Source organism: Gobius niger (assembly GCF_951799975.1).
Source record: "Gobius niger genome assembly, chromosome: 15".
NCBI lineage: Eukaryota > Metazoa > Chordata > Actinopteri > Gobiiformes > Gobiidae > Gobius > Gobius niger.
In genome coordinates this window covers 1,561,708-1,589,526 of record NC_136866.1, presented here as the reverse complement: position 1 = coordinate 1,589,526, position 27,819 = coordinate 1,561,708, and the positions used below count along the sequence as shown (strand labels likewise).

The 27,819-nt window shown below is 41.1% G+C and overlaps 1 protein-coding gene across 1 annotated transcript; it reads right to left on the bottom strand.

Annotated features, from left to right (window-relative positions):
* Positions 1-648: 648 nt before the first annotated feature.
* Positions 649-27,545, bottom strand: LOC306974561 (calmodulin-1-like). Its single transcript, XM_079571863.1, has 5 exons — positions 27,434-27,545; positions 19,763-19,906; positions 7,496-7,602; positions 5,877-6,012; positions 649-1,373 (listed from the first exon to the last, which is right to left on the bottom strand). Exons 2-5 carry the CDS (start codon positions 19,830-19,832, stop codon positions 1,345-1,347), a joined length of 342 nt encoding a protein of 113 aa, XP_079427989.1. The 5' UTR covers positions 19,833-19,906; positions 27,434-27,545; the 3' UTR covers positions 649-1,344.
* Positions 27,546-27,819: the final 274 nt, after the last annotated feature.

Here is a 27,819-nt window from a genome sequence, read left to right as displayed (position 1 = left end):
CAGGACGCACAACTACTAAGATGGCCGTCCAAAAACCATAACAAAAAACAAAAGAACATGCCAAACATTTGAAAATTTCGGAAGCCGCGAGCGATCATTGATTCCAAACTTTCCCCTCCAGTTTGATAGATAGATAGATAGATAGATAGATAGGTAGATAGATAGATAGATAGATAGATAGATAGATAGATAGATAGATAGATAGATAGATAGATAGATAGATAGATAGATAGATAGATAGATAGATAGATAGATAGATAGATAGATAGGTAGATAGGTAGATAGATAGATAGATAGATAGATAGGTAGATAGATAGATAGATAGATAGATAGGTAGATAGGTAGATAGGTAGATAGGTAGATAGGTAGATAGATAGATAGATAGATAGATAGATAGATAGATAGATAGATAGATAGGTTTCTTGATCCAACACAGATGTACCCACTTCACTCTAAGCATCCTAACTCCAATACTCCTTTACCAACGTCAGAGACTTCACGTGGTTATTAAGGTTGTCTCTGGTTTAAACATTGATTTTCTCGTAAAGCCATTGTTGCTTCTGTTGATAACACATGAAGCTATAGAGGACTTTCCATAATGCTAAAGCTTTGTCATGAGAAAATTGACTGTCACTCGACACGACTGCAGGGGAAAAAATAATCCATGGCCACTCGCGGCTTCCGTATAATATGTCTTTTTTTTTTTTTATACATAGTTTTTTTTTTCTCTTTTTATCTAGCATATGATTAATCCCATTCCACTTGACGCTTGAAGTAATCTCTCATCTTAACAGTACAGGGTTTCTGTCCAAATACAAAAAAAAAAAACTGTACCAAACCAACAAGAGGACAGCTTCTAGTAGTGGAATCGCACGCTCTGGTCACCCGGAAGGGGGGGGGGGCAGGGTTAGTGCTCCAGTCTCAAGCTGCATGCATGAACAACAGAAAACAGAAGAATGGCCAGCCCAGACATTTACCACAAGCAAATGGAACTGGAGGGAGTCGGCCAAATGCTTTAGCTTTTTAGTCTGAAGGTAGTAGGTACAGGGTTGTTGTAGTATTTTATTGATAAGTACTGATACTAAACTGAGCTCCGGGGGGGGGGAGGGACAGGATCACTAACCATCATTTCATGCAGATATTTTTTGTATATTTTTATATTTTCCTGTGTGGACAGAAGGATATTTTATTTCAACATTCAATTATTTTCTATACAGAAACAGTATGAATAAATGAACATTTTCCCAAGAGGTAAGTAAAACATTTGTTGTTGTTGTTTTTTTTGTTGATTTTTTTCTTTTTTGTTTTCTTCTAAGAAGGGACAGGAGGGGGGGCGGGCAAGCTTCACTTCGCAGTCATCATCTGTACAAACTCTGCGGAGAGAACACAAGACAAGGGGACGTCAGCCTCCGGAGCACTCGCCTGATAAATTGTTAAACGCTTTATTAATTTTTTAATCAAGCCGAGCAGGTTCAGAACACACGCTAATTAGTGTCTCTTTTCCAACGCGGCTCCATGTTCAGCTCATTAGACCCGATTGATTAAAGGCTGTTTACACGACACTGCCTTTCATCCAAGACAAAGATATTCTGGGGCGTTTTTTCCTCTGTCTCAAAACAGCCTCGCATAAGCCGGACGCCGTCTATCTGTCTTAGCATTATCGGGCGTAAAAATGATAAAACAGGATTTAAATATGTTGTTATCTGCACCTCATACTACTGCTAATTCATTAACATTAAGGTGAATAGGGAAAAAATGTATATTTACAGATACCAATTTGAAACTGTTGCTGTCGATCACTGGCATAAATGTGAGAAAAAATACATGGCAAGTTTTCTGTCATTTTATCTTTTCATATAAGAACAAGGTGTTTTATGCCTAAAAATGCCCCAAATTTACCATCTTTTCGGCGACGAAATCTGAATAATGGACAGAGCTACATTCAAATTTATGGTTTCATTTTATTGATGAATGAGTTACCAAGACTTTCTCAGAGCGGATTTTGGATTTCTTGTTTAGTTTTAAAATAAGCTGTTTTTTAGTGGGAAAATGTGTAAAAAACTTCATTTTCGCCTTTTTTTTTGACATTCAAAACTCAATAAATGGGGCTAAGGATTAAATAATAAAAAAAACCTTCTGAAAAAATCTTCCAAATATTGTTCAGTCCAAGGCTGGAAAATGTGAAGTCTTTAGGTCCGACTGACGTGGACATAGTGTCGCCACAATGACAGAAACATGTGTTTTGAGAAAAAGGCCCTTGAAATTGTGTTCTCCCATATAAGTCTATGGGGGAACATTGAATCAGCGCAATATTTAAACATGTTATTGTGAAGATTAGGCATATTTTCTGTTTCCAGGTGAAAGTTTATATGTTCAGAGACCAATTTGGCCCAAAACCTGAAAACTGAAAAAATTGAGTTTTGCCTGTAGTGTCTCCTCTTAAGGGACCATTGAGGTTCCCTGTTGGAAATGGCACAAATAACCTCCATGAAAGGAAGATAAACATAAAACTTCACTAAATATGAGCTCATCTACCAATACAGGATTTAATCAGGTAGAAGGAAGTCAAATGTAATGCTTTTTATTGCCTTTATAGTGTTTTTAAGGCCACAGAAATAACAAATCTACACATTTATGGAAAATATTCATATTGGAGAAGTAAATCGGACACAACGGGCGACAACTGAGCCAAAAAAATGTGCGAAATGTGGAAATGAATGTTCGATTTTTTTCCCTGTAATACTTTGATTTCACTGTTAAACAATAACGTGACGACTGGACCGGTATTAATCTACTACAATGGAGGCTGTTCTCGAGCAGCCTGTCCGTTTTCTGGCTGCCGCACAAAGGGGGTGAAGAAGTAGGACACTTTTCAGCCAAGAATTATATCAACGGGCCTGTGCAGAATGAGCACAGCGTGAGGGGGAGGGACAGTGAAGCGGCTTCTGGCAGCTTCTGTGCACGTCTATACCGCTGCACTGTTCGTATTCAATGCATATGCGGGTTCGCAGGTGCCCCATAAAGGAACAAATGTGTCAAAATGAAACGGTCTGGCCTGCGTCCTCACATGCCGTTTGCTCTAATCTGTCTCACCGGCTTTAGACTAAACCAGGGGTTCTCAACCTGGGGGTCGGGACCCACTAGGGGGTCGCGAGACAAATTTGGGGGGTCGCGAGAGCACATAGATAAAATATATATTTTAATATTATTATTATGGTGTCGTAGCAAACATGCTGTTTTACCAGGGTGCCATTATTTGTTCAAAATTTAATTTTTTACATTTTTGTTTTAGCCATTGTTTTTTCTTTGTTTTTTAAGAGTTATATAGGTTTAACCTCTTAACTCCCGCCTGAACCGAGAGGATCTTTTTCCTCACGTCATCAGATTTTCTTCCATCATTTTTTTGTTGGGCATTCACCTCATTTTTGTAGCTTTTTCATAATTTTTTTGTCATTTTTTGTCACATTTTTGTCAATTTTGTGCAATTTTTTTGTCAATTTTTTATTAATTCTTTGTAATTTTTGTGTCACATTTTTGTGTCATTTTTTTTATCACATTTTTGTCATTTTTTTGTCACATTTTTGTGTCACATTTTTTGGTCATTTTTTGGTCAATTTCTGGTGACATTTTTGCCATTTTTTCGTCACTTTTTTGTCAATGTTTTCTCACTTTTTTGTCACGTTTCCATCATTGTTTTCGTCTCAGTTCTGTCGCTATTTTCACAGAAGCTTTTGGATTGGGGTAAAGCCAAACTGGAGAAAATGTGCTCGGTTCAGGCGGGAGTTAAGGGGTTAATGTCCCTGTTTTTCCCATGGTCTGACCCGGGTGGGGGTCACGATCCTAATTAACTGCTATAATGGGGGTCGCGGCTTTAAAAGGTTGAGAACCACTGGACTAAACAACCATGTTAGGGCTACGGATTATCTCGCCGTTTGGGTTTTTAGTTTGTTCAAGGTAACTTAACATGACACAGACTCGCACCACAAAGCCATAAAACATAACAGTCGGAGAAAACCACTCGGCAAAGTTGGTAGTAAAAATTCAAAGCGCCGTTATGCTAGCAACGCTTAAGCGGAGCATTATGTACTCCCACTTTATATAGTCTGTCCATAAAAAATGATATTAGCTGCTGGCCATTCGGTATCGTTTGTTCTCTATAAATAGTCCGAGGGTGTTTTGCTTCGGCTCGGGACGGCCAGCTTGTTTATAGTAACAGCCAGGGATTGATAAGTCACGACTGCAATAGATATTTAAAAAAAAAAAACTGCGATATTCGAAAACTGTTGTGAATAACGTGCTAATATTTAACGCAGCCTGGTCCGTTCAGATTCTTAACCTATTGTTTCTTTCATTAAATTGTTTCAAGACTTACAAATAGTAGATCATGACGTAAGTGAAAATAATGCACATTTTTATGTTGCCTCCCGCTGTGTAAATCTCAGTCAGGTGCGAGATATCGGTGATTGTTGCTTCTTGCGATATCGGATCTTGTGTCAACATTGAAGGTGGGTTAGTGCTAGATCGTCTGCTCCGGAGGGACGGTCTGCTGTGATTTTGTATAGATCTATGAGTTGGTTTGTCTAAAAATACAAATAATCCTAACCCTAACCCTAATCCTTAAAATTAACCCCTTAACTCCCACCTGAACCGAGCACATTTTCTCCAGTTTGGCTTTACCCCCAGTCCAAAAGCTTCTGGAAAAAAACAATGATGGAAATGTGACAAAAAAGTGACGTAAAATTGGTGAAAAAGTGGCAAAAATGTCACGCAAAAATGACAAAAAATGGATTAAAAATTGACGAAAAAATGACAAAAATGTGACAAAAAAGTGACAAAAATGTAGCAAAAAATTGACGAAAAAATGACAAAAATTCCACACAAAAATTACGAAAAAATTGACAAAAAATGTGACAAAAAATTGATTAAAAATTGACGAAAAAATGACAAAAATGTGACAAAAAAATGACTAAAAAATTAATAAAAAATGACAAAAAAATGACAAAAAATGGATTAAAAAATGACAAAAAAATGACAAAAAATTGATTAAAATGTGACAAAAAATGACAAAAAATGGATTAAAAATTGACCAAAAAAAAGACAAAAAAATGACAAAAATGGATTAAAAATTGACCAAAAAAATGACAAAAAATGGATTAAAAATTGACCAAAAAAAAGACAAAAAAATGACAAAAAATGGATTAAAAATTGACCAAAAAAATGACAAAAATGTGACAAAAAAGTGACAAAAATTACGAAAAAATTGACAAAAAATGTGACAAAAAATTGATTAAAAATTGACGAAAAAATGACAAAAATGTGACAAAAAAATGACTAAAAAATTAATAAAAAATGACAAAAAATGGATTAAAAAATGACAAAAAAATGACAAAAAATTGATTAAAATGTGACAAAAAATGACAAAAAATGGATTAAAAATTGACCAAAAAAAAGACAAAAAAATGACAAAAAATTGATTAAAAATTGACGAAAAAATGGACGAAAAAATGAAAAAAATGTGATAAAAAATGACAAAAAAGATACAAAAATGAGTTGAACACCCAAAAAAAAAATGTGATGACGTGAGGAAAAAGCTCCTCTCGGTTCAGACGGGAGTTAAGAGGTGAACCATTTCCCTGGCCCTAACCTTAATTTGTGTCATGATATCTCACGTTTTCACAGCAGACCGTCCCTCCCGAGCATACGATCTAGCACTAACCTTGAAGGTGGTGGGCGGGGCTTAGCCGGAGGCATAGTAACGCTAAACAAATTAGAACTGTTGTTGGACATATCAGATAAAACTTCCATTTACAGCCTGAATGTTGTTCGTCCCGTCGTCCCTAACGACACAACAGGACGGACTCATTTCAAACGTTTACCTTCATAGTTGACCTGTCCGTCCCCGTCGATATCTGCTTCTCTGATCATCTCGTCCACCTCCTCGTCCGTTAGCTTCTCCCCCAGGTTCGTCATGACGTGGCGGAGCTCTGCGGCGCTGATGTAGCCGTTCCCGTCCTGGAAACATGGTTTATGTGTGAAAACCACAAAGAATCCCACAGGCTCGAAGCCGGAGGACGAATCCCCCTCAGGCCGACTAATGAGCGGATATGGGCCGGGTCGGAAACCACAACAACTATTTTAAGGTTTTTTTACACAAGGGATCGTCGAGTCCAGGTGTAATTTAGACCAGTGGTTCTCAACCTTTTGGAGCCGCGACCCCCATTAGAACAGTTAAGGGGGTTCGTGACCCCCCGCTCGGGTCACACCATGAGAAATCGGAACATTAGCCGACATAATAAAAGCAAAAAAACTAATGGCTACAGTAAAATTCATCAAATTACGAACATATAATGGCCCTCTGGTAAAATAGCACATATGCAACAATAAAATATTATAATATGAGCTAAAAAAAAGTATGTATTAGGGCTGTAGCTAACGATTATTTTGATAATCGATTTATCTACCGATTATTTTCACGATTAATCGATTAATCGCTTGGCTGTGCACGGAAATTGTATTTTTTAAATTTTTTGACCACATTATACTAAAGTGGCGTCGCTTGAGGACATGTTGATGGAGTAAACTTAAAGTAAACATTTGTGGGAGGCTCTTTGTGCTAATTCTGCTTTGATTGGACGAGACAAAGACAGATATTCATGAAATTTACAATGTACAAAACACTGCAGACCCTCACTTTAAAAACAAAGTAGGTTTTCATCCAAAATACATAATTGTCATGTCATTTTTGCTCTATTTTAGTCTGTGTTTACTAGAAAACGATTAATCGATTACTGAAATAGTTGATATTTTAGTAATCGATTAGTTGTCGATCAAAGGGGGGTATTCATCAAAATGGACTTTTTCCAGCTTTCCATCATGTTATTCTGTCACTCCCTCATTAAAAACATGGCTGAAGTGTTGCCTTGGCACATTCACGTATTTCTGAGTAATCTGTAAAAACTCTGATGGCGGCCATTTTAGGGATAGGTTTGCCTGAGTCCTCCTAGGAACGCCCCCACCTCCTGGAGACGCCTCCGAGCTTTGGTCACCAGCCGAGTAACCAACCACTGCTCCTCAGCAGAACCCCCTCCCCACTGATGCCACAGACAGCGTGTGGAGGGGGCGTGTCTAAAGGCTCAGAGGTTCTTAAAGAGACAGAGGCCTATTTCAAGACATTCACTACAGCCATTTTGAGAGAGACATTTTATACAAGGCAGTTTTTCTAATTTACTGCATTTACAGACCAGCAGAAGGTTTGTCATCATTGTAGTGTGATATAGACTGGTGCTATGGGGCTGACAAAAGCAGAACACCCCCTCTTTAATCGATTAATTGTTTCAGCCCTAGTATGTATATTTTATCTACATGATCTGGGTTGAGAACCACTGATTTAGACGTCATTTCAGTTCCTCTTTTAGGGATGACACTGTGCATGAACTTGTTCTGCCGAGCATTCAGATCTATCCTTCTCTCATAAAGCTTTTAAAAGTGCATTTACCTTATCAAATACCCGGAAAGCCTCGCGGATCTCCTCCTCGCTGTCTGTGTCCTTCATTTTTCTGGCCATCATGGTCAGGAACTCCGGGAAGTCGATGGTGCCATTACCTGAAACGGATGATCAATGAGGCGCATTTAATCAGCACAAAATTGCAATTACTTAAAAGCCGGCATCAATAAGTGGGACAACGTCAACCAGCGTTCAGTTCTGCACAGTATCCAGCACGCAATGTCCCGTCAAACACACACAGCTGGTCTACATTGATATTTACTGATATTATTTTGTTCATTGATATGAGAATAACTGAGAAATCAAACTGGAAGAAAACAGTTACTTTATGACTTTAACTGTTTATGATTTCCATCCTGGTGCCTTGTCTCTTTTCCTGTTTCTCTGTGGGATCACGGGCAGGATTTACGTTTTCGTATGGGCCATATCTTTCCTCTGGGGACATTACGGTCAGTGATGTTGTAACATGAGATATCACACAGAGGAGCCGCTTTCATGTGTTCCTTCCTCCTGTGATGAACAATGCAGCGGCCTGAGGAGGTGCGGACGAACTCCTCCTCGGGAAACTTGTGTGTGGGCGGCGTGAATCAGGACAGCCCATGACCACTCATCTATGATGTAGCTACACACTGTACACTGCAGGGCTTCAGGCACCCAGATAAATCACTACCACCAGGGCTGTCACTGTCAGAGCCACACACTTAAAGGAACAGGCCAGCGTTTTTCCATCCTGAGATATGTTCTTACCTGAGCTGTGACGAGTTCTTTAGGACCTGTCTGATCTTCAGTCACGTAAACACAGCGCAGACGGCGTTAGCATTTAGCCTCTCCCTCTCTCCTCTATAGCTCCAAAACAGGTCAAGATAGAAGCTACCAAGCTCTTCCACGTTTTCCCTATTTAAATATGGTTACGTGAAGTGGATAAAAGGGGGGACTATATTGTAAGGCGTATTAATACCAGGAGTAATTTGGCATCCGCACAGTAAAGTGAAGATCACTGCGCGGATTTCGAACTACTCCTGGTGTTATTACGCCTTACAATATAGTTCTGTCATGTTTTGTCTTTGGTCTTGTCCTGTGTTTTATTTTGACATGTGTTCTGTCCTTGTGATTTTGCTTTACTTCCCTCATTACCTGCCTGCCCCGCCCTGATGTGTTTCACCTGTGCCCTGTTTCCTCTTGTATTTATACCCCTGTGTTTCCCTTGTCCTTTGTCGCGTCATTGTCTATGTCAGCCCCGGTCTGTTTTAGTTTTGTCTCTGGATTTTGTTATTTTGGTTTTCGTTCACTAAACATCGCCAGTTTTGTTGCAGTCCTGCATTTGGGGTTTTTACTTTCTTCGTTCCACCTCACAACCATGACAAGTTCCCCCTTTTATCCGCTTAGAAAATCCACATAGTTTAATTGTGTGTAATTATACTTTGTAGTGGAACACTTCACGTAACCATATTTAAATAGGGAAAACGTGGAAGAGCTCGGTAGCTTCTATCTTGACCTGTTTTGGAGCTATAGAGGAGAGAGGGAGAGGCTAAATGCTAACGCCGTCTGCGCTGTGTTTACGTGACTGAAGATCAGACAGGTCCTAAAGAACTCGTCACAGCTCAGGTTAGAACATATCTCAGTATGGAAAAAACGGTGGCCTGTTCCTTTAAACACATAAGAGCGACTCTCGATGATCCTTTTATAAATGACGCAAAATGAACTTTTTACCCATGTTATGAAAGTGTTCCCTCAAAGCGCACCTTGAGTCACTTTTTAATCACGCCTTGAGTCATGTCTCCTTTTCCTTTCCTCCTGTCAGCCGCCAATGTCATGACACAGTCGTTTAATGTAGTAGTTGAATGCGATTGTGTTTGCGGAGCACAAAGCGAACACGAGCTGCTGCTGTGTGGCCTGTTCACATGCAGCTGGATCAATAGCACGTTGCTGTTGTCAAGGCGGGATTAGCGGGAGATCAGACCCTCTTGACAGGAGAACATCTGGAGTTCGACAGAAGCCACAGGGGGGAGGAGCAAAGGAAGGCCCTGCTGATTGGACCGCAGAGCTTTGAGGGGCGCCGCGGGTGTGCTCATGTTCCACAACGGGACGGACGTAAGGCGAACGACGTGCACATCTGAAATGGGATGGTGTGTTTAGGTCACTGACAGTACGGGACCCTGGAGGATTAGCCCCGCGGCAGAGGGGATTGCGGGTGATTAACAGCGGCAGAGCGTGAGACGGGTCTGGATGGCGATGGGACAGTGCGTGGTTGTGGTTGGGGTTTGATGAAGGGGCAGATGGTGATCTCGTGGCCTGGGGAAACAATGCGAGAACCTGTTATCTAACGCACAGAAGCGGCTGGTGGCGCCCGAGAAAGAGAGGCTGTGATGGCGAGGCCGAGAGAGGCGAGAGAGTTCACAATAGGAGAAGCGAGGGGCACTGGGGGCATTCAGCGGAGTTAATAAAAACACAGACAAAAATAGACAACTAAAGCATTTAAAGCAGGGGTTCACATACATAAAATATTTCATAAGTACAAACAAATAGGGCTGCTCGATTATTGAAAATATAATACTCACGATTATTTTTGTCATAATTGAAATCACGATTATTCAAACGATTATTTGTTGCCTTTAAAAAAAAAAGCCTATCTTTATTTTATTTATTTATTAATCAAAACACTGCACTGTATGTTTTCTGGACAGTCATGAAAGTACAAATGATTTCAAGCACGCCTTGATTAAAGCAGTGTTAATTTTGACAATATATTTTATTTTAGTCTTAGTCTTTTGACTAAAATGTAATGTAATTTTAGTCGAGATTTAGTCGAAAAAATCTTTTCAATTTTAGTCTAGTTTTAGTCGACTAAATTTAAGACTATTTTAGTGGACTTTGCATTGATAATATTGATTATAATCATGTTTAATGTTGTTCCTCTGCTTCATGTTTCTGCTCCACATGAACAAAGCTCAGAGCTGATCCTTTAACAGAGAATTTACATGATCTGAGGCTCTTTCAGACGCTCAATACAAGTTTGGATGATTTTAGTCTCTCCTTTTCATTTTTATTTAGTCTGATTTTAGTCGACTAAAACATCTGGACATTTTAGTCACAGTTTTAGTCTCATGAGAAACTTTTCATTTAGTTTTAGTCCAATTTTAGTCACAAAAATATCACTTTGACTAAAATCAAGACTAAATATTTTAGTCGACGGAATTAACGCTGGATTAAAGAGAGGTCTCTGTTTCACACCTGCCCCCTGCTGGCCGGCCCTCACACCTGCGCAAGCAAACTGAGCAACGCGGCCTGATGACATCATCACACAGCGCCGTTTGTTTTTATGTCAGGCAAAAGCACGAGCCGTGGCACGTGAAAAGCGAAGGGAAAATAATACCCAGCGCCGTGAAATAACGCAAGTCGGCTTTGCAAAAAAAAAAAAATGGCCAAAGAAAAAAAAAAAAATGACAAAAATTGAAAAAGAAAAAAAAAATTATAATCGATTTTTTGCGATTATGCTAATTTTGTAATCTTCGTAACGTTCATTGTCTCTACTTGTGTTCTAGTATCACTTTTTAGGTTGGTTTTGTCAGACACTAAGGTTAGAGATGTTAAAGATCTTTTACCTTTACATGTTTCAGCGCCATCTGCAGGCCGTCATCAGAAGTATCGCCGGCGTGCGGTGACGTGTCACTTGTCAGCTGTTCTTACGTCCGAGGCGTGACCAGTCTGACGGTCCCAACAGGTCCGACAGACTGGTCACGCCCCCTGACGGTCCCAGCAGGTCCGACAGACTGGTCACGCCCCCTGCTGCCCGGTGGATTCAGGGCGACAGGGGGCGTAATCATTGGAGGAGGGTGTCCCAGGTGTGGGACAGGAGAAACGCTCCTTCGTCACGGACCTGTTGGGACCGTCAGACTGGTCACGCCTCGGAAGTAAGAACAGCTGATAAGTGACACGTCACCGCACGCCGGTGATACTTCTGATGACGGCCTGCAGATGGCGCTGAAACATGTAAAGGTAAAAGATCTTTAACATCTCTAACCTTAGTGTCTGACAAAACCAACAAAAACAGTGATAATTTTGTAATCGTTTACTGTTGTAATCGAAATCGTAATCGAACTTCAGCACTTTATGTCTATTCTTCTCAATGAATCGATAGTTATGAAACAAACCCGAGCGCCTCCTGCTCAGCACTCACACATCCCCAAGGTCCACCCCTGTTGGGAAACACTGGCCTAAAATAAAACCCTGACGAGAACACATTCTGGACATCGGAGCAAATACCCACGGCACATAGTTCCTCCGAAAACAGGAACCAAGGGGCAGTAGGAAGAGCATGTCTGTACGTACAGTTAATTGGATTTCCAAAGCAAATTCTCTATTAGTCAGATATGCAGGCATTGACATAAAGGCAATATTATTAAACTAGCAACAAAAAAATCTAATTAAATCAGTATAAATTTGGGAGAAAGGCAAAAGTGCGTGATTCAGCGCGATGACTGACAGCTCCGCTTGTGTTCCGGTTGTAGCGAGCGGCGAACACGGCTACTTTCATCTCAAGAGAAAAAAAACGCAAGTGCCAAGATGCTTTTTTTTTTTGTTTCGTTTTCTTTCTTTCAACCGAGCCCACCCTGGAGTAATTTCCCGCAGCGTTTTCTCGCATCTCGGGCGGAGAACGAAAGGCAAGGAGGACGATGAGAATAGAGAAAATGGTGGGAGGCAAACAGAGTCCAGAAGGGGGGGGAGGGGGAGGGGAGGCCTGGTGGGCGGCAGATGAAGAAAGGCGATGTGAAGAGGAGAGAATGTAAGGAGTGAACCGAGTGGGAGATGATGGCGCGATTACACACACACACACACGAGGCGCTGACGCAAACGGTGTGAGGCTCGGGCGTCGCGTGTGTGTGTGGTCACCGGCGATGCAGGAGGAGAAAGCTTTAGGTTGTGTAAAGACGGCTGGTGTTTAGTCATACTACAGCAGCAGCAGAGGTGGATCAGAAACCAGAGAATGTGTTGCCTTTGCATTATCACACTCTGTCTTTTTTGCCTGTTGAATGAACATTGTGATAATTGTGGACAAAACAATCATTAATCTTAAAAATAATCATTGATTTTGATGCATTTGCTGTCTAGTTTTCCCTCTTTTGACATTCTATTATTTCACTTCCTCATTCGGCACTTGCAGGAAGTGAAATGTGTAGAGGAAACTTCACTGTTGCCGTGCCGACCGTGTTATAAATACAGACGAGTTTACTCTTTTACCTTTCGCTCCACCGCTGCTTAAAACAAATGCTGAATTACGGATGTATTTTCCACCAAATAAAGACAAAGAGACACAAAAATGAACAAAGTGGTTCTGCAGCCCATCAAAACATAAATAACGGAGAATTCTAACCCATATTGCTAACATTAGCTCCATGCTACAAGCTGACAGCTAACTTTCGAGGGACAATCTGCTCTGTAAAACAATCCGTAATAGATACAGACGGCATCTCGTCATAGAAGGGGGCGTGGCCTCGCCAAGGGGGAAAATAGAATCTTTTGGGAAACACACTTTTTCCCTCTTTTTAGCCGTTTACTGGTGGAATATGAACTTATTTATCACATACAAATAAAGTCAGGTGTAAATCGGGCCCATATGGATATTTTTTCCCAGCAGATTGTTCAGTAGAAGTGAAAAAACGGCAGTTGTAGCAAGCGCTAGCTAACCGTTAGCATTAGCCCGATGCTAACATGTAGCATCTAGTTAGCATTCTCCGTTTTTTTAATGTATTTATGGGCTGTTGAACCACTTTGCTCCTCCCCATGTCTTTATATCTTTATTTAGTCGAAAACTACATTCAATAAGTGTCGATTTTTTCAAAATTGTTTTCCCCCTTAACAGTTTTCAAACATGACCATATATGGGCGATACTTGACTTTGTGTGTGCCACATTAAACATGCTTATAGTCAGAAAAGAGAAAAGAAAACATCTTAAAAGCGTGAAATTAATAAGGATTTCCACAACCTCGCTAGGCCACGCCCCCTAGCATAATGTGTTGCCGTCTTTCTATGTCAATGATTTAAAATGCTACTTCACTGAAATGTAACTCAGGATTAAAGCTTTCTACAGATATTATCCATCAAGTTAGGGCTGTGCAATTAATCAAAATTCGATTCCGACTTCGATTATTACACTGAACGATTACATAATTAGCATTAGCATCGTTTTTTTTTTTTTTTTTTGCAAGGCAGACTTGCATTATTTCACGGCGCTGGGATTATTTTCCCTTCGCTTTTCTCGTGACGTGGCTCATGCTTTTGCCTGACATAGAAACACACAGCGCTGTGTGATGATGTCATCAGGCCGCGCTGCTCAGTTTGCTTGCGCAGGTGTGAGGGCCGGCCAGCAGGGGGGAGGTGTGAAACAGAGACCTCTCCTTAATCCAGGCAAACTTGAAATCATTTGTACTGTTCAGAAAACAGAAAATATTCAGCATTGTTTTTTTTATTAGTAAATATATAAATAAAATAAAGGCAACAAATTTACTTTTTTGAATATTCGTGATTTCAATTATGACTAAAATAATAGTGATTATTGTTTTTTCAATAATCGAGCAGCCCTACATCAAGTTTTACACCTGAGTCATATCTCTGCAAGGAGTGGGACGTCATAGGAATAAAAAGGGGGCGCTGTTGGAGCCGAGTGCAGACTGTTAGCAAATCGGCTACAGCGTCCGTTTGCCTACTCAATGTATTTTATCTATAGCTTTTAGCATAAGCAACTAAACATCACAATTTATGAACGATCCAGATGTTTTCAGCTGCTGCCCACGCATCGACCACATTTAGGTGAGGTCACGGCCTAGTTAGAAATCATTCATGAATGTGCAGACCTTTTGAGGTTTGACTTTAGGTAGAAAATGGCTGCTTGAAAGTGTCCTCTGAGCTACATGCTAGATCAAATCCAGTTAAGTTTCTGCTTTTTGTGGCGTCGGATGCACATCCAACGATCGAGAAACCACAGAAAGACAAAACGCCCGGCTTCCCTATTCATTTGTGCGGGAATAGAATGCAAACATTTTTACACATGGCAAACAAAATGGGCACATTTGTACAGGCTCAAATCGGTAAAGGCTTCTATAACAGCTATGGTTATTATAAAGACCTATACCTGACTTCCTTTGAACTGTCACAGCCTGATTCATTTATATTGAATTGGTTTAGTCATTTACTGCTTCTCTTGTGCCCTACACTGTATCGCTTTGTCAATACTTCCCCTGACCCGATCTGAAACATAATACACACGCCACAGTCTGTCGGTGCATTCTGATGTGGTCGTAGTAAACAAGGGCATTTTTACTTGATACGTCGATGCGCAATGTACATAAAGCATGGGTCAAATAGCCCGGAGCCCATTCTTCTGCCTCTCCGGTCCATCTCTCATCCACTAATTGTAATGCATCACCGCAGCCTCGTTTGGTAAATAAAGCTGATTTTCAACGGGCCGCCTGACGTCCCATGGCTGCCGATGTGGGTACTGGATGTGCAGAGCTGCGAAGAGCGGGCCTTATGTAACCACTTTTATTTTCCATTACTAGCTGCGCTGCCGTCTGACCTAGATTGCATCAGCCGAGGGAGGCAGAGGCAGAACAAGGGGATGTTGGTGATGTGTGCATGCGCGATTGCCCCTGGGTGGAACTGACGAGAGGAGGGGGGCGGGCGGGAGGGAGGGAGGGCGAGGACGGCAGTGGTAGAAGACGTTTTTAATAAAGGGACAGCTGATCCTGGGTGCGATTGATTACGCTCCTGATCGATGCTGTCTCATTTGCGAAATCCTATAAGCTGACAGAGCAATGCTGCTGTACTGACGGCAAACATCCTCTGATCCGGCAAGGACGGCCAGCTCCCAGGACACCCCCAAACTTTAGCGACTCTCCTCTAATCAACTCAAACAAAGTCTCGAACTGCAGTGAAGAATGTGGAGCAGGAACGTATGCAGGACACCATTCTCCCAGTGGTTCACCTGGGCCAGTGGGTGCATCCACAAGCACGAGACCGAAACCCAATCAGGTCTAAGACTGGACCTGCTAGGAGTTTATGTTAACGTTCAGACGAGGGATGCACCAGTCCTGAAAAAATAACGGGATGGGCCAGTCAATCCCAAATATCCGATGGCTCTCACCATTTTAAAAACACAACTTTCACCAACTTAATCCAAGTGAAGATGGACATGCTATACTCATTTTAAAGCTCTGAACAGGGAGAATTCAATCGCAGAGTGAGTGAAAAGCTAGCACCAGCAGCATGCTAATGCTAACGTCAACTAATCAATGGGTCAATCTCTAGTTCATACCCAACGCACTTGAGCTGTCTGTCCCTTTACAATGGTTTTGTAATTCTGATTTACTTTAAAGGGGGGGTATTCTGCAAAATGGACTTTTTCAAGCTTTCCATCATGTTATTCTGTCATTCCCTCATTAAAAACATGGCTGAAGTGTTGCCTTGGCACATTCACGTGTTTCTGAGTCATCTGTAAAAACTCTGATGGCGGCCATTTTAGGGATAGGTTTGCCTGAGACCTCCTAGGAACGCCCCCACCTCCTGGAGACGCCTCCGAGCTTTGGTCACCAGCCGAGTAACCGACCACTGCTCCTCAGCAGAACCCCCTCCCCACTGATGCCACAGACAGCGTGTGGAGGGGGCGTGTCTAAAGGCTCAGAGGTTCTTAAAGTCTTGTGTACAAGTCTTTTCATGGTTTAGCTCCAAAGTCCATCTCTGACATGTTACAGCCGTATGAACCACCTCGGGCCCTGAGAACTTCAGGGAGGGGCCTCCTGGTGGTTCCCAGAGTCAGGACTAAACACGGTGAGGCTAAAGCTAAAATCTGGAACAGTCTTCACGAGGATGTGAGACAGGCCTCAACTCTGACAATGTTCAAATCCAGGCTGAAAACAGTTCTTTTTGACTGAAAGTATTTTATCTGCACTCTCGCCTTTAACTGTAATTGATTAATTTTATGTCGATGTTTTTATTGATTCTATTTGTTTTCTTGTATTTGTGCAACTGTGAAGCGCTTTGAATTGCCTTGTGTATGAATTGTGCTCTACAAATAAACTTGCCTTGCCTTAAAGGGACAGAGGCCTATTTCAAGACATTCACTACAGCCATTTTGAGAGAGACATTTTATACAAGGCAGTTATTCTAATTTACTGCATTTACAGACCAACAGAAGGTTTGTCATCATTGTAGTGTGATATAGACTGGTGCTATGGGACTAAAGAAAGCAGAACACCCCCTCTTTAAAACCACAACATTTATCCAGTGCATCTTTACGTCCTCATGAAAATCTACCAGTCTCCAGTATCCATGTGGCCGACGCTGACACTTGTTTATCGCTCCACCTGCACTCGTCTCTTGCGCTGCTGCCCCATCTGCTCGAGCACAGGCCGGACATTGTCAGCTATGATGGAGCCGCAGTGACTAAAGCAACGACACATTGCCTCGCGTCATCAGAACATAAAGCCAGTTGGCCCGCGCAGTCGGTGGCTCGACAGTTGGTAGTAAAAAAGCGGGGAGCTGGACTGTGCTTGATCTGCTGACAGTAATGGATGCCTCACCTAATCCCTAATGCATTTGTAACACAGGCCAACAAAGCACTGGCCTGATGTGCCGGCCACTCCTACGGCCTTTGTAAACGCCAGAGACCCTCCACACCGTAAAACATGTCAGCCATCGGATATCACCGCGTAGGGCTGTGCAATTAATCGAAATTCGATTACGATTTCGATTACAACAGTAAACGACTACAAAATTAGCATAATCGCAAAAAATCGATTATAATTTTTTAATTTATTTTTTTCAATTTTTTTCCAATTTTTTTTTTTTAATTAAAAAAAAAAAAAATCTCATTTTAAATTTTTGGATTTTTGTCACTTTTTTGCTGGATTTTTGTCTTTTTTCTGCTGGATTTTTGTCACTTTTTTGCTGGATTTTTGTCTTTTTTTTAATGGATTTTTGTCACTTATTTGCTGGATTTTTGTCACTTTCTTGCTGGATTTTTGTCTTTTTTTTTAATGGATTTTTGTCACTTTTTAGCCGGATTTTTGTCTTTTTTTAATGTATTTTTGTCACTTTTTTGCTGGATTTTTGTCTTTTTTTAATGTATTTTTGTCACTTTTTTGCTGGATTTTTGTCTTTTTTCTGCTGGATTTTTGTCACTTTCTTGCTGGATTTTTGTCTTTTTTCTGCTGGATTTTTGTCACTTTTTTGCTGGATTTTTGTCTTTTTTTTTAAGGATTTTTGTCACTTTCTTGCTGGGTTTTTGTCTTTTTTCTGCTGGATTTTTGTCACTTTTTTGCTGGATTTTAGTCTTTTTTTAATGTATTTTTGTCACTTTTTTGCTGGATTTTTGTCTTTTTTTAATGGATTTTTGTCACTTTTTTGCTGGATTTTTTTCTTTTTTTAATGGATTTTTGTCACTTTTTTGCTGGATTTTTGTCTTTTTTTAATGGATTTTTGTCACTTTCTTGCTGGATTTTTGTCTTTTTTTTAATGGATTTTTGTCACTTTCTTGCTGGGTTTTTGTCTTTTTTCTGCTGGATTTTTGTCACTTTTTTGCTGGATTTTTGTCTTTTTTTAATGGATTTTTGTCACTTTCTTGCTGGATTTTTGTCTTTTTTTTAATGGATTTTTGTCACTTTCTTGCTGGGTTTTTGTCTTTTTTCTGCTGGATTTTTGTCACTTTTTTGATGGATTTTTTTAAAGGCAACAAATAATCGTTTGAATAATCGTGATTTCAATTATGACAAAAATAATCGTGATTATTATTTTTTCAATAATCGAGCAGCCCTATCACCGCGTCCCGACTGTTTATTAGCAGCATGATGTCTCTCAAATACCAAAGACGGATCTGCTCAAATAACTCGGTCACTCAGAGCGAACCGTGAATGTAACTACGCAGTGTTTAGTGCTGTTTCTCAGGTCTTTGTGGGATTTTTTCTCCCACCATGTTTCTTTTGGGCCAAGTGAACCATGGGCTTCCCTGACTGGTTAATTCCCTGTCATGTCAATCAAACACACAGGATTTTTAGAGGAAAACAAAACAAAACACATGAGGATTCAGTCTTTGCAAAATAGTCGAACCTCAGGAAGCGAAGGGCTGTGTCATCTGTTTGAAACCCCTTTTTTTGTTAATTAAAAGGAGTTTTGCAAGGAAAAAATAGGGGCATCATCGTATTAACCTGAATGTAAAATGAAAAATCAAAGTCTGTTTCTCTGTTTAAGGCAGGACACTTTAGGTGAAAGTATTGATGTTTCCCGCAGTGGTGGAAGTGGAGATTTGTATCTATTTTCCTCCCTTTACATCTTAGTTTTCATGTCAGATATAAAAATGACGATGTTTATTTTCTGATGTTTTGTCTGCGAGGTGGGGGCGACCCGGAAGTAGAAAGGCCGTCTTTCCCGCGGGTTTTTCATTCATAAATATTGACAGATTTGACATCCACGTGTCCTGCTAAGGGGCCCCGTGATGACGCTTTCACCCAAATATGGTGTTTTTCCTCCTACGAGACGCTGGAGCGGAAAAGTGGAAGAACGGGCCGAGCATGCGCACTCGCTACAAAACTTCAGGGCTGGTTTTCTCTGAATGAGAGAAGCCGCACTCGGGCAGAGCCTGAGCCCTTATAGAAGCTCCCACAGACTCCACACTTTACAGGCTGAGACACAACAAGGTTTGGAAGGTTTTTTCAGAGGGATTTTTTAATATCTAATTCCTAGCCTGATTTATTCAGCTTTGAAACCACAAAAACAGGCGGAATTTGAGTTTTTACAGATATTTTCACTGATGATTAGTTTATTGAAAAACTAAACAAAATATCCAAAATCCCCTCAGAAAAAATCTTAGTTACTGATATGTCAATAACATAAAACCATAACATTTAATCTGGCTCAATTCATTATTTTGATTTTGTTGGCCGTTTTAATGCTGAAAATGCTGAAATTTTTGTATGTGAAAACATAAAATGACAGAAAAAAAGCATTACATTTTTTTCTCATATTTATACCTGTGATGTTCAGCAAAAGCTTCAAATTGACATCTCTACATTTATTATTTTTCCCCCATTCACCTGCAGTGTCTCGCCTTAAATAGAATGAACAGGTAAATTGCAGGCTCCAGTATAAATTGTGTTTCTCCAGTCGGTGAAGGCATATCCCACTGTCACACTCGACTGCGTGTTTCTGTGATGCTGTGCAGAAACGGTCCACATTTCACAGATTTCACGGGTAACTTTGCTACTGACCGTCCGCGTCCACCTCGTTGATCATGTCCTGCAGCTCGGCTTCTGTGGGGTTTTGTCCCAGCGACCTCATGACGGTGCCCAGCTCTTTGGTGGTGATGGTGCCGTCTCCATCTTTGTCAAATAAGGAGAACGCCTCCTTGAACTCTGCGGACAGAAGCAGACGGTAAAGGTTAGCACACGTAGCTAACCCCGCTCTGATCCACGTACAAAGGTCAATCAATGGGTGTGATGTTGTGAATATGACGTTTTATAATGTTACACTGAAACTGCTGCATTATGGGTACAACTACTAGTAAGAGCAAAAGTCAAATCTGTTAAGAGAACTAAGACGTGAACTTTGTTTCATTTATTGCAACTCATTTGTTACATAATACGCTTATCAATGCATTTACTGTAAACTGTTTACACGCTGCAAAAAGCAATGAAGTAGATTAACATAAAAGTCTCAATTTGAGCGTAATAATCCGAATTTGAGATGTTTTGACAGTGAAAGGTGTAGGTGGGCTCCTGACCCGGATTATTTCACTTGTTTTGAGACGTTTCTGACTCGTTTCAATACGTTTCGTCCTTATTTCAAGTCATTTTCTTTGCCAATGGGGTAAGAACATTGGTCTCATCTCATTGGCAGTTTTACTTTCTTATTTCAAGTGAGATTTACCTCAGAACTGGTCACGAACGTCCTCAAAAGAGCAAAATAAACTTGGTCAGATCAGGAAAAAAGTCTAAATGAGATAAAACTGCTTTAAACAAGAAACATTTTCTCATTTCAAGACATTTAAGCCAATGCTTGATATTCACTTTTTGCAGTGCAGTAATCATCACATTTAGATTTATAGGTTCATGATTATCAAAACTACAGACTTCATCACAAAGTTTTCTGCCTCAATATTAGGAGTGTGACCAGATAGATATTTTTTTGATATATCGCGATATTTTGTGGGACGATACGATACCTTTTGTTCCGATATATCGATACTTTTGATGACGTCATGCATATTAATGAGCGATGTCATGCATATTAACGCAGTAGCAGGGCTCTACTGATTTTACCGTCAATAGAGGCCAATAATAATCAAGAATTCAGTCAGAACAGTAGAGGGCAGCACTACAGGCAGCACTAGAATGTTAAAGGAACAGGCCACCGTTTTTCCATACTGAGATATGTTCTTACCTGAGCTGTGACGAGTTCTTTAGGACCTGTCTGATCTTCAGTCACGTAAACACAGCGCAGACGGCGTTAGCATTTAGCCTCTCCCTCTCTCCTCTATAGCTCCAAAACAGGTCAAGATAGAAGCTACCAAGCTCTTCCACGTTTTCCCTATTTAACTATGGTAGTAATCTTTACTGTGCAGATTTCGAACTACTCCTGGTATTATTACGCCTTACAATATAGTTCCCCCTTTTATCCGCTTAGAAAATCCACATAGTTTAATTGTGTGTAATTATACTTTGTAGTGGAACACTTCACGTAACCATATTTAAATAGGGAAAACGTGGAAGAGCTTGGTAGCTTCTATCTTGACCTGTTTTGGAGCTATAGAGGAGAGAGGGAGAGGCTAAATGCTAACGCCGTCTGCGCTGTGTTTACGTGACTGAAGATCAGACAGGTCCTAAAGAACTCGTCACAGCTCAGGTAAGAACATATCTCAGTGTGGAAAAACGCTGGCCTGTTCCTTTAAAATAAAGGTTAAAAATGGTATGTTTAAAAAAATCGGGATGCATTGTAGTTATATCAATTATTGTGTGTGTAGCGGCCAGCGGCCCTGTACCACTGTCTGCTAGGCTGGCAAAGTAAAAGGGTGTTTAGCACGCGTGAAAGAGCCCAGTACTCATGTGTTAAGTGAAGAATCCTACTTTATTTCCATGTTTCAACAGCTTAACATCACGGTCAAAAACTGTTTGCCTTCACTCTGCAGCACTGAGGCCACTCCCTTCAGCCCTTAAATAGGCTCACCTGGACACGAACAGGAAGTGCAGTGCCACCTAGTGGCTGGTGGAACAAATACATACAAAAGGCCTCTAAAATGGCTCCTACACACCGGCCCCTTAATTGTGGAGCACGGAGTGAAACACAATTACAATTCCTTTGATTCAAGAGCCATTTTGATTTAAAGTTACATTTTCTTCACCAAAAGTTAGACATCCATTATCACAATCATAATCCAAAGGTACAAAAACATATGCCATAAATCAGTACACATCTTTACACAAATCTAAAATTACATTTCCATCTCGTATGTTTGAACATTTTCCTTGGTTTCAAATAGAACATACATGCTACTTTGTCATGAGCTTTCGCTGTCAATGCATTGCTCTCCATTTGCAAAGAAAAGGCTGACCATATAGTAATTTCCAAAACTTGATTTTCAAAGCAAGCTGCATTTAACTTGACCAAACAACACTGAACAAATACAGAGATGACATTTTTACTTGGGGCATCATTTTTGTCACAGTCAAAATTCACAATCACCGGCTCATTCGTTTTACTGAGGTTTAACATACCCTCCTTGGTCTCAGTTTGGGGAAGCACGTCCTGTGGACTGTCCACCAACAGCTCTGAACTAGAGTCTGTTGGAGAGGCTTCCTCTGTCACAGTTGAAGTGATGTCTGACTCAACGTGACACATACAGGCCCCTGCATCAGTACACGGAACCGCCACTGGGACATATATCGGTGGTCCCTCCCAGTCCACTTCTTCAAACTCATCTCCGGCCCCTGCTTCATCACAGGCAACACTCAGTGGAACGAATATCTCCGGCCCTTCCCAGTCCACCTCCTCAAAGCCATCACTGGCTCCTGGGTCTTCACAGGCATCCATTACAGGGACAAAGATCGCTGCGTTCTGCCGCGCCTGTAATTAAGATCCAGGATGAACGCGGTGCTCCCCACCGCCGCGCTGATACCGTGTCCGCTCCTCGAAGTGCACAGCCCCGCCTTTGATCCTCGCGGTGCTCCTCTCCGCCTTCGCGCTGCAACGGCATCTGCTCCTCGGGCCGTACGATCCACCACCGCACGGTACCGGGTCTTCTTGCCGCGCTGCTATCGTACCTCCTCCTTGCAGTGCAGCGAATCTCCGCCGCACCGTTCCGTTCACGTCTGGGTCCTGCGTCCTCGCGAATCTCCAGCGTCTGGCCCTCCACCATGTGCATGGAGGCCTCGCAGACCCACGCCCTACCCGCAGCCGCGGTCAGGCTTCCTCCTTCCTCCTTCGTGGGTTACACCCCAATGGCGCACCCGGTCGAAATGCAAAATGTCCAATAATACGCAAAGCCTACTTACAGCCAGGCGTTCCAACAAGTTCCTTGAGGCTAGTTTTTGACTAAATGTAGCGGCCAGCGGCCCTGTACCACTGTCTGCTAGGCTGGCAAAGTAAAAGGGTGTTTAGCACGCGTGAAAGAGCCCAGTACTCATGTGTTAAGTGAAGAATCCTACTTTATTTCCATGTTTCAACAGCTTAACATCACGGTCAAAAACTGTTTGCCTTCACTCTGCAGCACTGAGGCCACTCCCTTCAGCCCTTAAATAGGCTCACCTGGACACGAACAGGAAGTGCAGTGCCACCTAGTGGCTGGTGGAACAAATACATACAAAAGGCCTCTAAAATGGCTCCTACAGTGTGGCTCGAAATAAAATATTCAAATCCAAATTATCGCGATATCGGCGTATCGTGAACCATGTATCGTGTATCGTATAAAATCGGGAGGTACCCAGAGGTTCCCACCACTACTCAATATATCGTTTAGCTTCAAATTTACTTATCACTAAAATAAGGTATAAGACATTAAAGGAACAGGCCACCGTTTTTCATACTGAGATATGTTCTACCTGTCTGGCCTTTGCGTGTGCGCTCAGTCACGCAAAACGACCACAGATGTTGTTAGCATTTGGCCTCTCCCAATGTATTCCCTTAGCTCCAAACGGGGTGAAGTTGGAAGCGACCGAGCTCTTCCACGGGCACAAAGACCAGACAGGTACGGATCAACTCGTCTAAGCTCAGGCAAGGACATATCTCAGTGTGGAAAAACGGTGGCCTGTTCCTTTAAGAGCTAGGGCTGTTCCACTATTAATGACCACACTGACCACCAGTCTAATACCATTGTTTGTTCACTCTAAAGTCTAAGCGAAGGTGTCATTAAGGCATCATGAATATATAATACAGTTGTTCATGTGGTTAAAGTTGTGGATGAACCCTTTAGAAAACAGCACATATTCAGATGATTTTTGAGCACATTTGAGTAGCAGTGATTTGACTCGTGCACTAACTAGAGCCTCGGAGCCAAAGCACAAACTAATTAATCACACAGGGTGTTTAGCAAATCCCTTTGTTAGTCGCACATCAATTATTTATCAGAAAAAAATAAAGATATTCTTCTGACTGTAGCCAATCGCTTTGAACAGGACGGCTCGGATGCTTTCAGTCGGTCATGACTCAGGATGTGCCGCGGATCACCGTCCCCCCCCCCCCCCCGTTTCCTGTTCATTTTCAAAAGCTAATGATCTATCAGGGGAAGGACGGACGCCGAATCAATCACGCACTCATCGCTTCCCCGCTCTCCATCAGGCAACACGGAGGTAACGGCGTAATGAACGAACGAGGAGGAGGCTGATCGGATCACGGGGTAACCGAGTTTGGGATTGATCGAGCAGCAGCTGGTAAACAAGTGAGAGAGAGAGAGAAGGGAGAAGGGAGAGGAATTTCATTTGGTTTTAGTCAAATACTCTTTCTAGTAGGGCTGTGCAATTAATCGAAATTCGATTACGATTTCGATTACAACAGTAAACGATTACCAAATTAGCATAATCGCAAAAAATCGATTATAATTATTTTTTTCCAAAAATTTTTTTTTTTTTTTTTTCCAATTTTTTTTTTTGCAATTTTTTTTTTTTTTTTTTTCAAATTTTTACTTTTTGGATTTTTGTCACTTTTTTGATGGATTTTTGTCTTTTTTTGCTGGATTTTTGTAATTTTTTTGCTGGATTTTTGTCTTTTTTCTGCTGGATTTGTCATTTTTTTGATGGATTTTTGTCACTTTTTTGATGGATTTTTGTCACTTTTTTGATGGATTTTTTTTAAAGGCAACAAATAATCGTTTGAATAATCGTGATTTCAATTATGACAAAAATAATCGTGATTATTATTTTTTCAATAATCGAGCAGCCCTACTTTCTAGTTTGAGTCGACAAAGATGTAAATCAAACAATCTAATTTAGTCAACCAGACATTTGCATCATTTTTATAAAACTATTCACTTTCTGTTTAGTCTCTTTAATCGATGAATTGTAGAGGTCGACCGATATATTGGGCTGATAGATAAGATATCGGCCAATATCACGCAGCTAAAAGGCCGATATCTTTAGAAACCGAAAGTGATAAAGACTTCCTGTTTATTTTGCATCGAAAGAGCTCAGTCAGAGTTTTTGAAAGAGCCCTCGCAAAACAAGTGGCCCAAAGGGAAACAGAGAAACATCACAAAGAAAACTGGTAACGACTTTGTTCACCTCAGATCATGTTTTAGAAATTTTATGTTGTAGACTTGTAATTTCGGAACCATAGGAGACAGATACTTACCGTGTTTTGTTTTGGAATCTGCAGATTTTTATCTTTAAAGGGGGGGTATTCTGCAAAATGGACTTTTTCCAGCTTTCCATCATGTTATTCTGTCACTCCCTCATTAAAAACATGCCTGAACATTCACGTATTTCTGAGTAATCTGTAAAAACTCTGATGGCGGCCATTTTAGGGATAGGTTTGCCTGAGTCCTCCTAGGAACGCCCCCACCTCCTGGAGACGCCTCCGAGCTTTGGTCACCAGCCGAGTAACCGACCACTGCTCCTCAGCAGAACCCCCTCCCCACTGATGCCACAGACAGCGTGTGGAGGGGGCGTGTCTAAAGGCTCAGAGGTTCTTAAAGAGACAGAGGCCTATTTCAAGACATTCACTACAGCCATTTTGAGAGAGACATTTTATACAAGGCAGTTATTCTAATTTACTGCATTTACAGACCAACAGAAGGTTTGTCATCATTGTAGTGAGATATAGACTGGTGCTATGGGACTGGAAAAAGCAGAACACCCCCTCTTTAAAACAAGCTCCCTCTTAATTGCCTACTGAACATGAACGTCCTGAAAAAATCAGCCCTAAAGCACCCCGAATAACCCCCCCCTGCTGTCACTGTTCAGCACTGACACATCTTAGTTTAGAAGCGTCACACACAGGATTATACACGAAGCATCCACATTGATCGACCTCTAATTAAATGGTCATTTATTTTACATTGCATTTTATAAACTGTACATTGTTCCCTGTAAAACGTCCAAAGACACCTTATAGACCTGATTCCTCTGCACCAATTCATTACACGTTCATACACACTGGAAACAATGAAATCCTATCTTAAAAGTTAAAAAAGTGCTTGAAATAAGACTTTTAATGCTGCTTTTGATACGGTTTTGACTCGTCTTGAAACAATATCGCCAATGGAACTAGACAGATTTCTCTTGTCTTTGACCATTTTGTCTCATTTCAGGTTTTTTTTTGTGTCTTATTTTAAGCGTTCAAGTTAATTTGTCTTATTTTGAGCAAATTAATGCTTGTTCCATTGGCAATATTTTTTCAAGACGAGTCGAAACCTAGTCAAAAATCAGCATCAAAAGTCTTATTTCAAGTACAAATCAAGCTGTTTTTCTAAGATAAGATGGCATTTTATCCAGTGCAGTTTATTGGTTTATTTGGTCGGGACAGTGCGTGTTAATGAACGTACACGGGTCTCATGCATGTAAACACACCACATCGGATTGTAGCTAATTTCCATCTGTCGTCCCTGATGCGCACGCTCAAATACTCTCATTCTTCCTGGTCTATTGTACATGTTTTTAGTGGTAGAGGAAACCGGAGTACCCGGAGGAAACCTACGCAGACACGGGGAGAACATGCAAACTCCACACAGAAAGGCCCCGATGCAACATATTTTAATTTAGTTTTAGTCTTTTGTCGAAAATGTATTTCAATTTAGTGGACTTTGCATTGATAATATTGATTCTAATCATATTTAATGTTGTTCCTCTGCTTCATGGAGCTGCTCCACATGAACAAAGCTCAGAGCTGATCCTTTAACAGAGAATTTACATGATCTGAGACTCTTTCAGACGCTCAATAGAAAGTTTGGATGATTTTAGTCTCTCCTTTTCATTTTTATTTAGTCTGATTTTAGTCGACTAAAATATCTGGACATTTTAGTCACAGTTTTAGTCTCATGAACAACTTTTAATTTAGTTTTAGTCCAATTTTAGTCACAAAAATATCACTTTGACTAAAATTAAGACTCAATATTTTAGTCGACGAAATGAACACTGCCCCGATGGGAACCTTCTATCCGCCCGTGTGTTTCGTTGAATCGATAAAGCTCATTATGGCCATTAACTGATCCACTGATGAACCATAATTTGAACATTAGTGACTTTAAATGACACGGGGCTCTTTCGAAGCAGCTTAATCTTTTTAGTCCCTGCTTTTCAGTTTCATTTGGCTTTTTCAGTCAACACAATCATCTTGAGGATTTGATGAAAGCTTCAGCGAACATATCACTTTGACCTAAATATTTGAATACACAGAGAGAGAGAGAAGAGAGAGGGAGCTGTGTGGTCAAGCCGAGGAATTTGTTTTGTTCCTACCTGCAATCTGCTCCTCTGTTAGTTGGTCAGCCTGTGGTCGGAAAAACAGAAGAGGGAGGGAGGGTTACAAACAAATAACTTACACAACGTTTCTGACAAAGTTTGTATCGTCACCGCATTCCTCGCCCTCTCCACCCGCCGACGGCCCAAAAACACTGCTCACGTTGTTCAGCACTTTCTTGGCCTACGCGCTTGCTTTGGTTTCGTTACCACAGCTCTCCGGTACAATCCGCCGCGCTCTGCCAACGTGCAGTCGAGACAAAGCCCGAAGTCAAGACGGCACCTGGTTCTGGAACGTGTGGATGTTGCTCGGCACCAGGATTATGAAGATATTTCGATCTCGGCCTCGGACTCGTAAGGGGAAATATGAAATTAACTTACACACT

What these genes read in the sequence shown, in the direction of transcription:
- LOC306974561 (XM_079571863.1), bottom strand. Translation starts at nt 19,832, where the DNA reads ATGAGGTCGCTGGGACAAAACCCCACAGAAGCCGAGCTGCAGGACATG. An exon ending in CAACGAGGTGGACGCGGACG is followed by an intron (nt 7,603 to 19,762) that starts GTCAGTAGCAAA and finishes CATCCGTTTCAG; the next exon opens with GTAATGGCACCATCGACTTC. An exon ending in CGGACAGGTCAACTATGAAG is followed by an intron (nt 1,374 to 5,876) that starts GTAAACGTTTGA and finishes TTCTCTCCGCAG; the next exon opens with AGTTTGTACAGATGATGACT.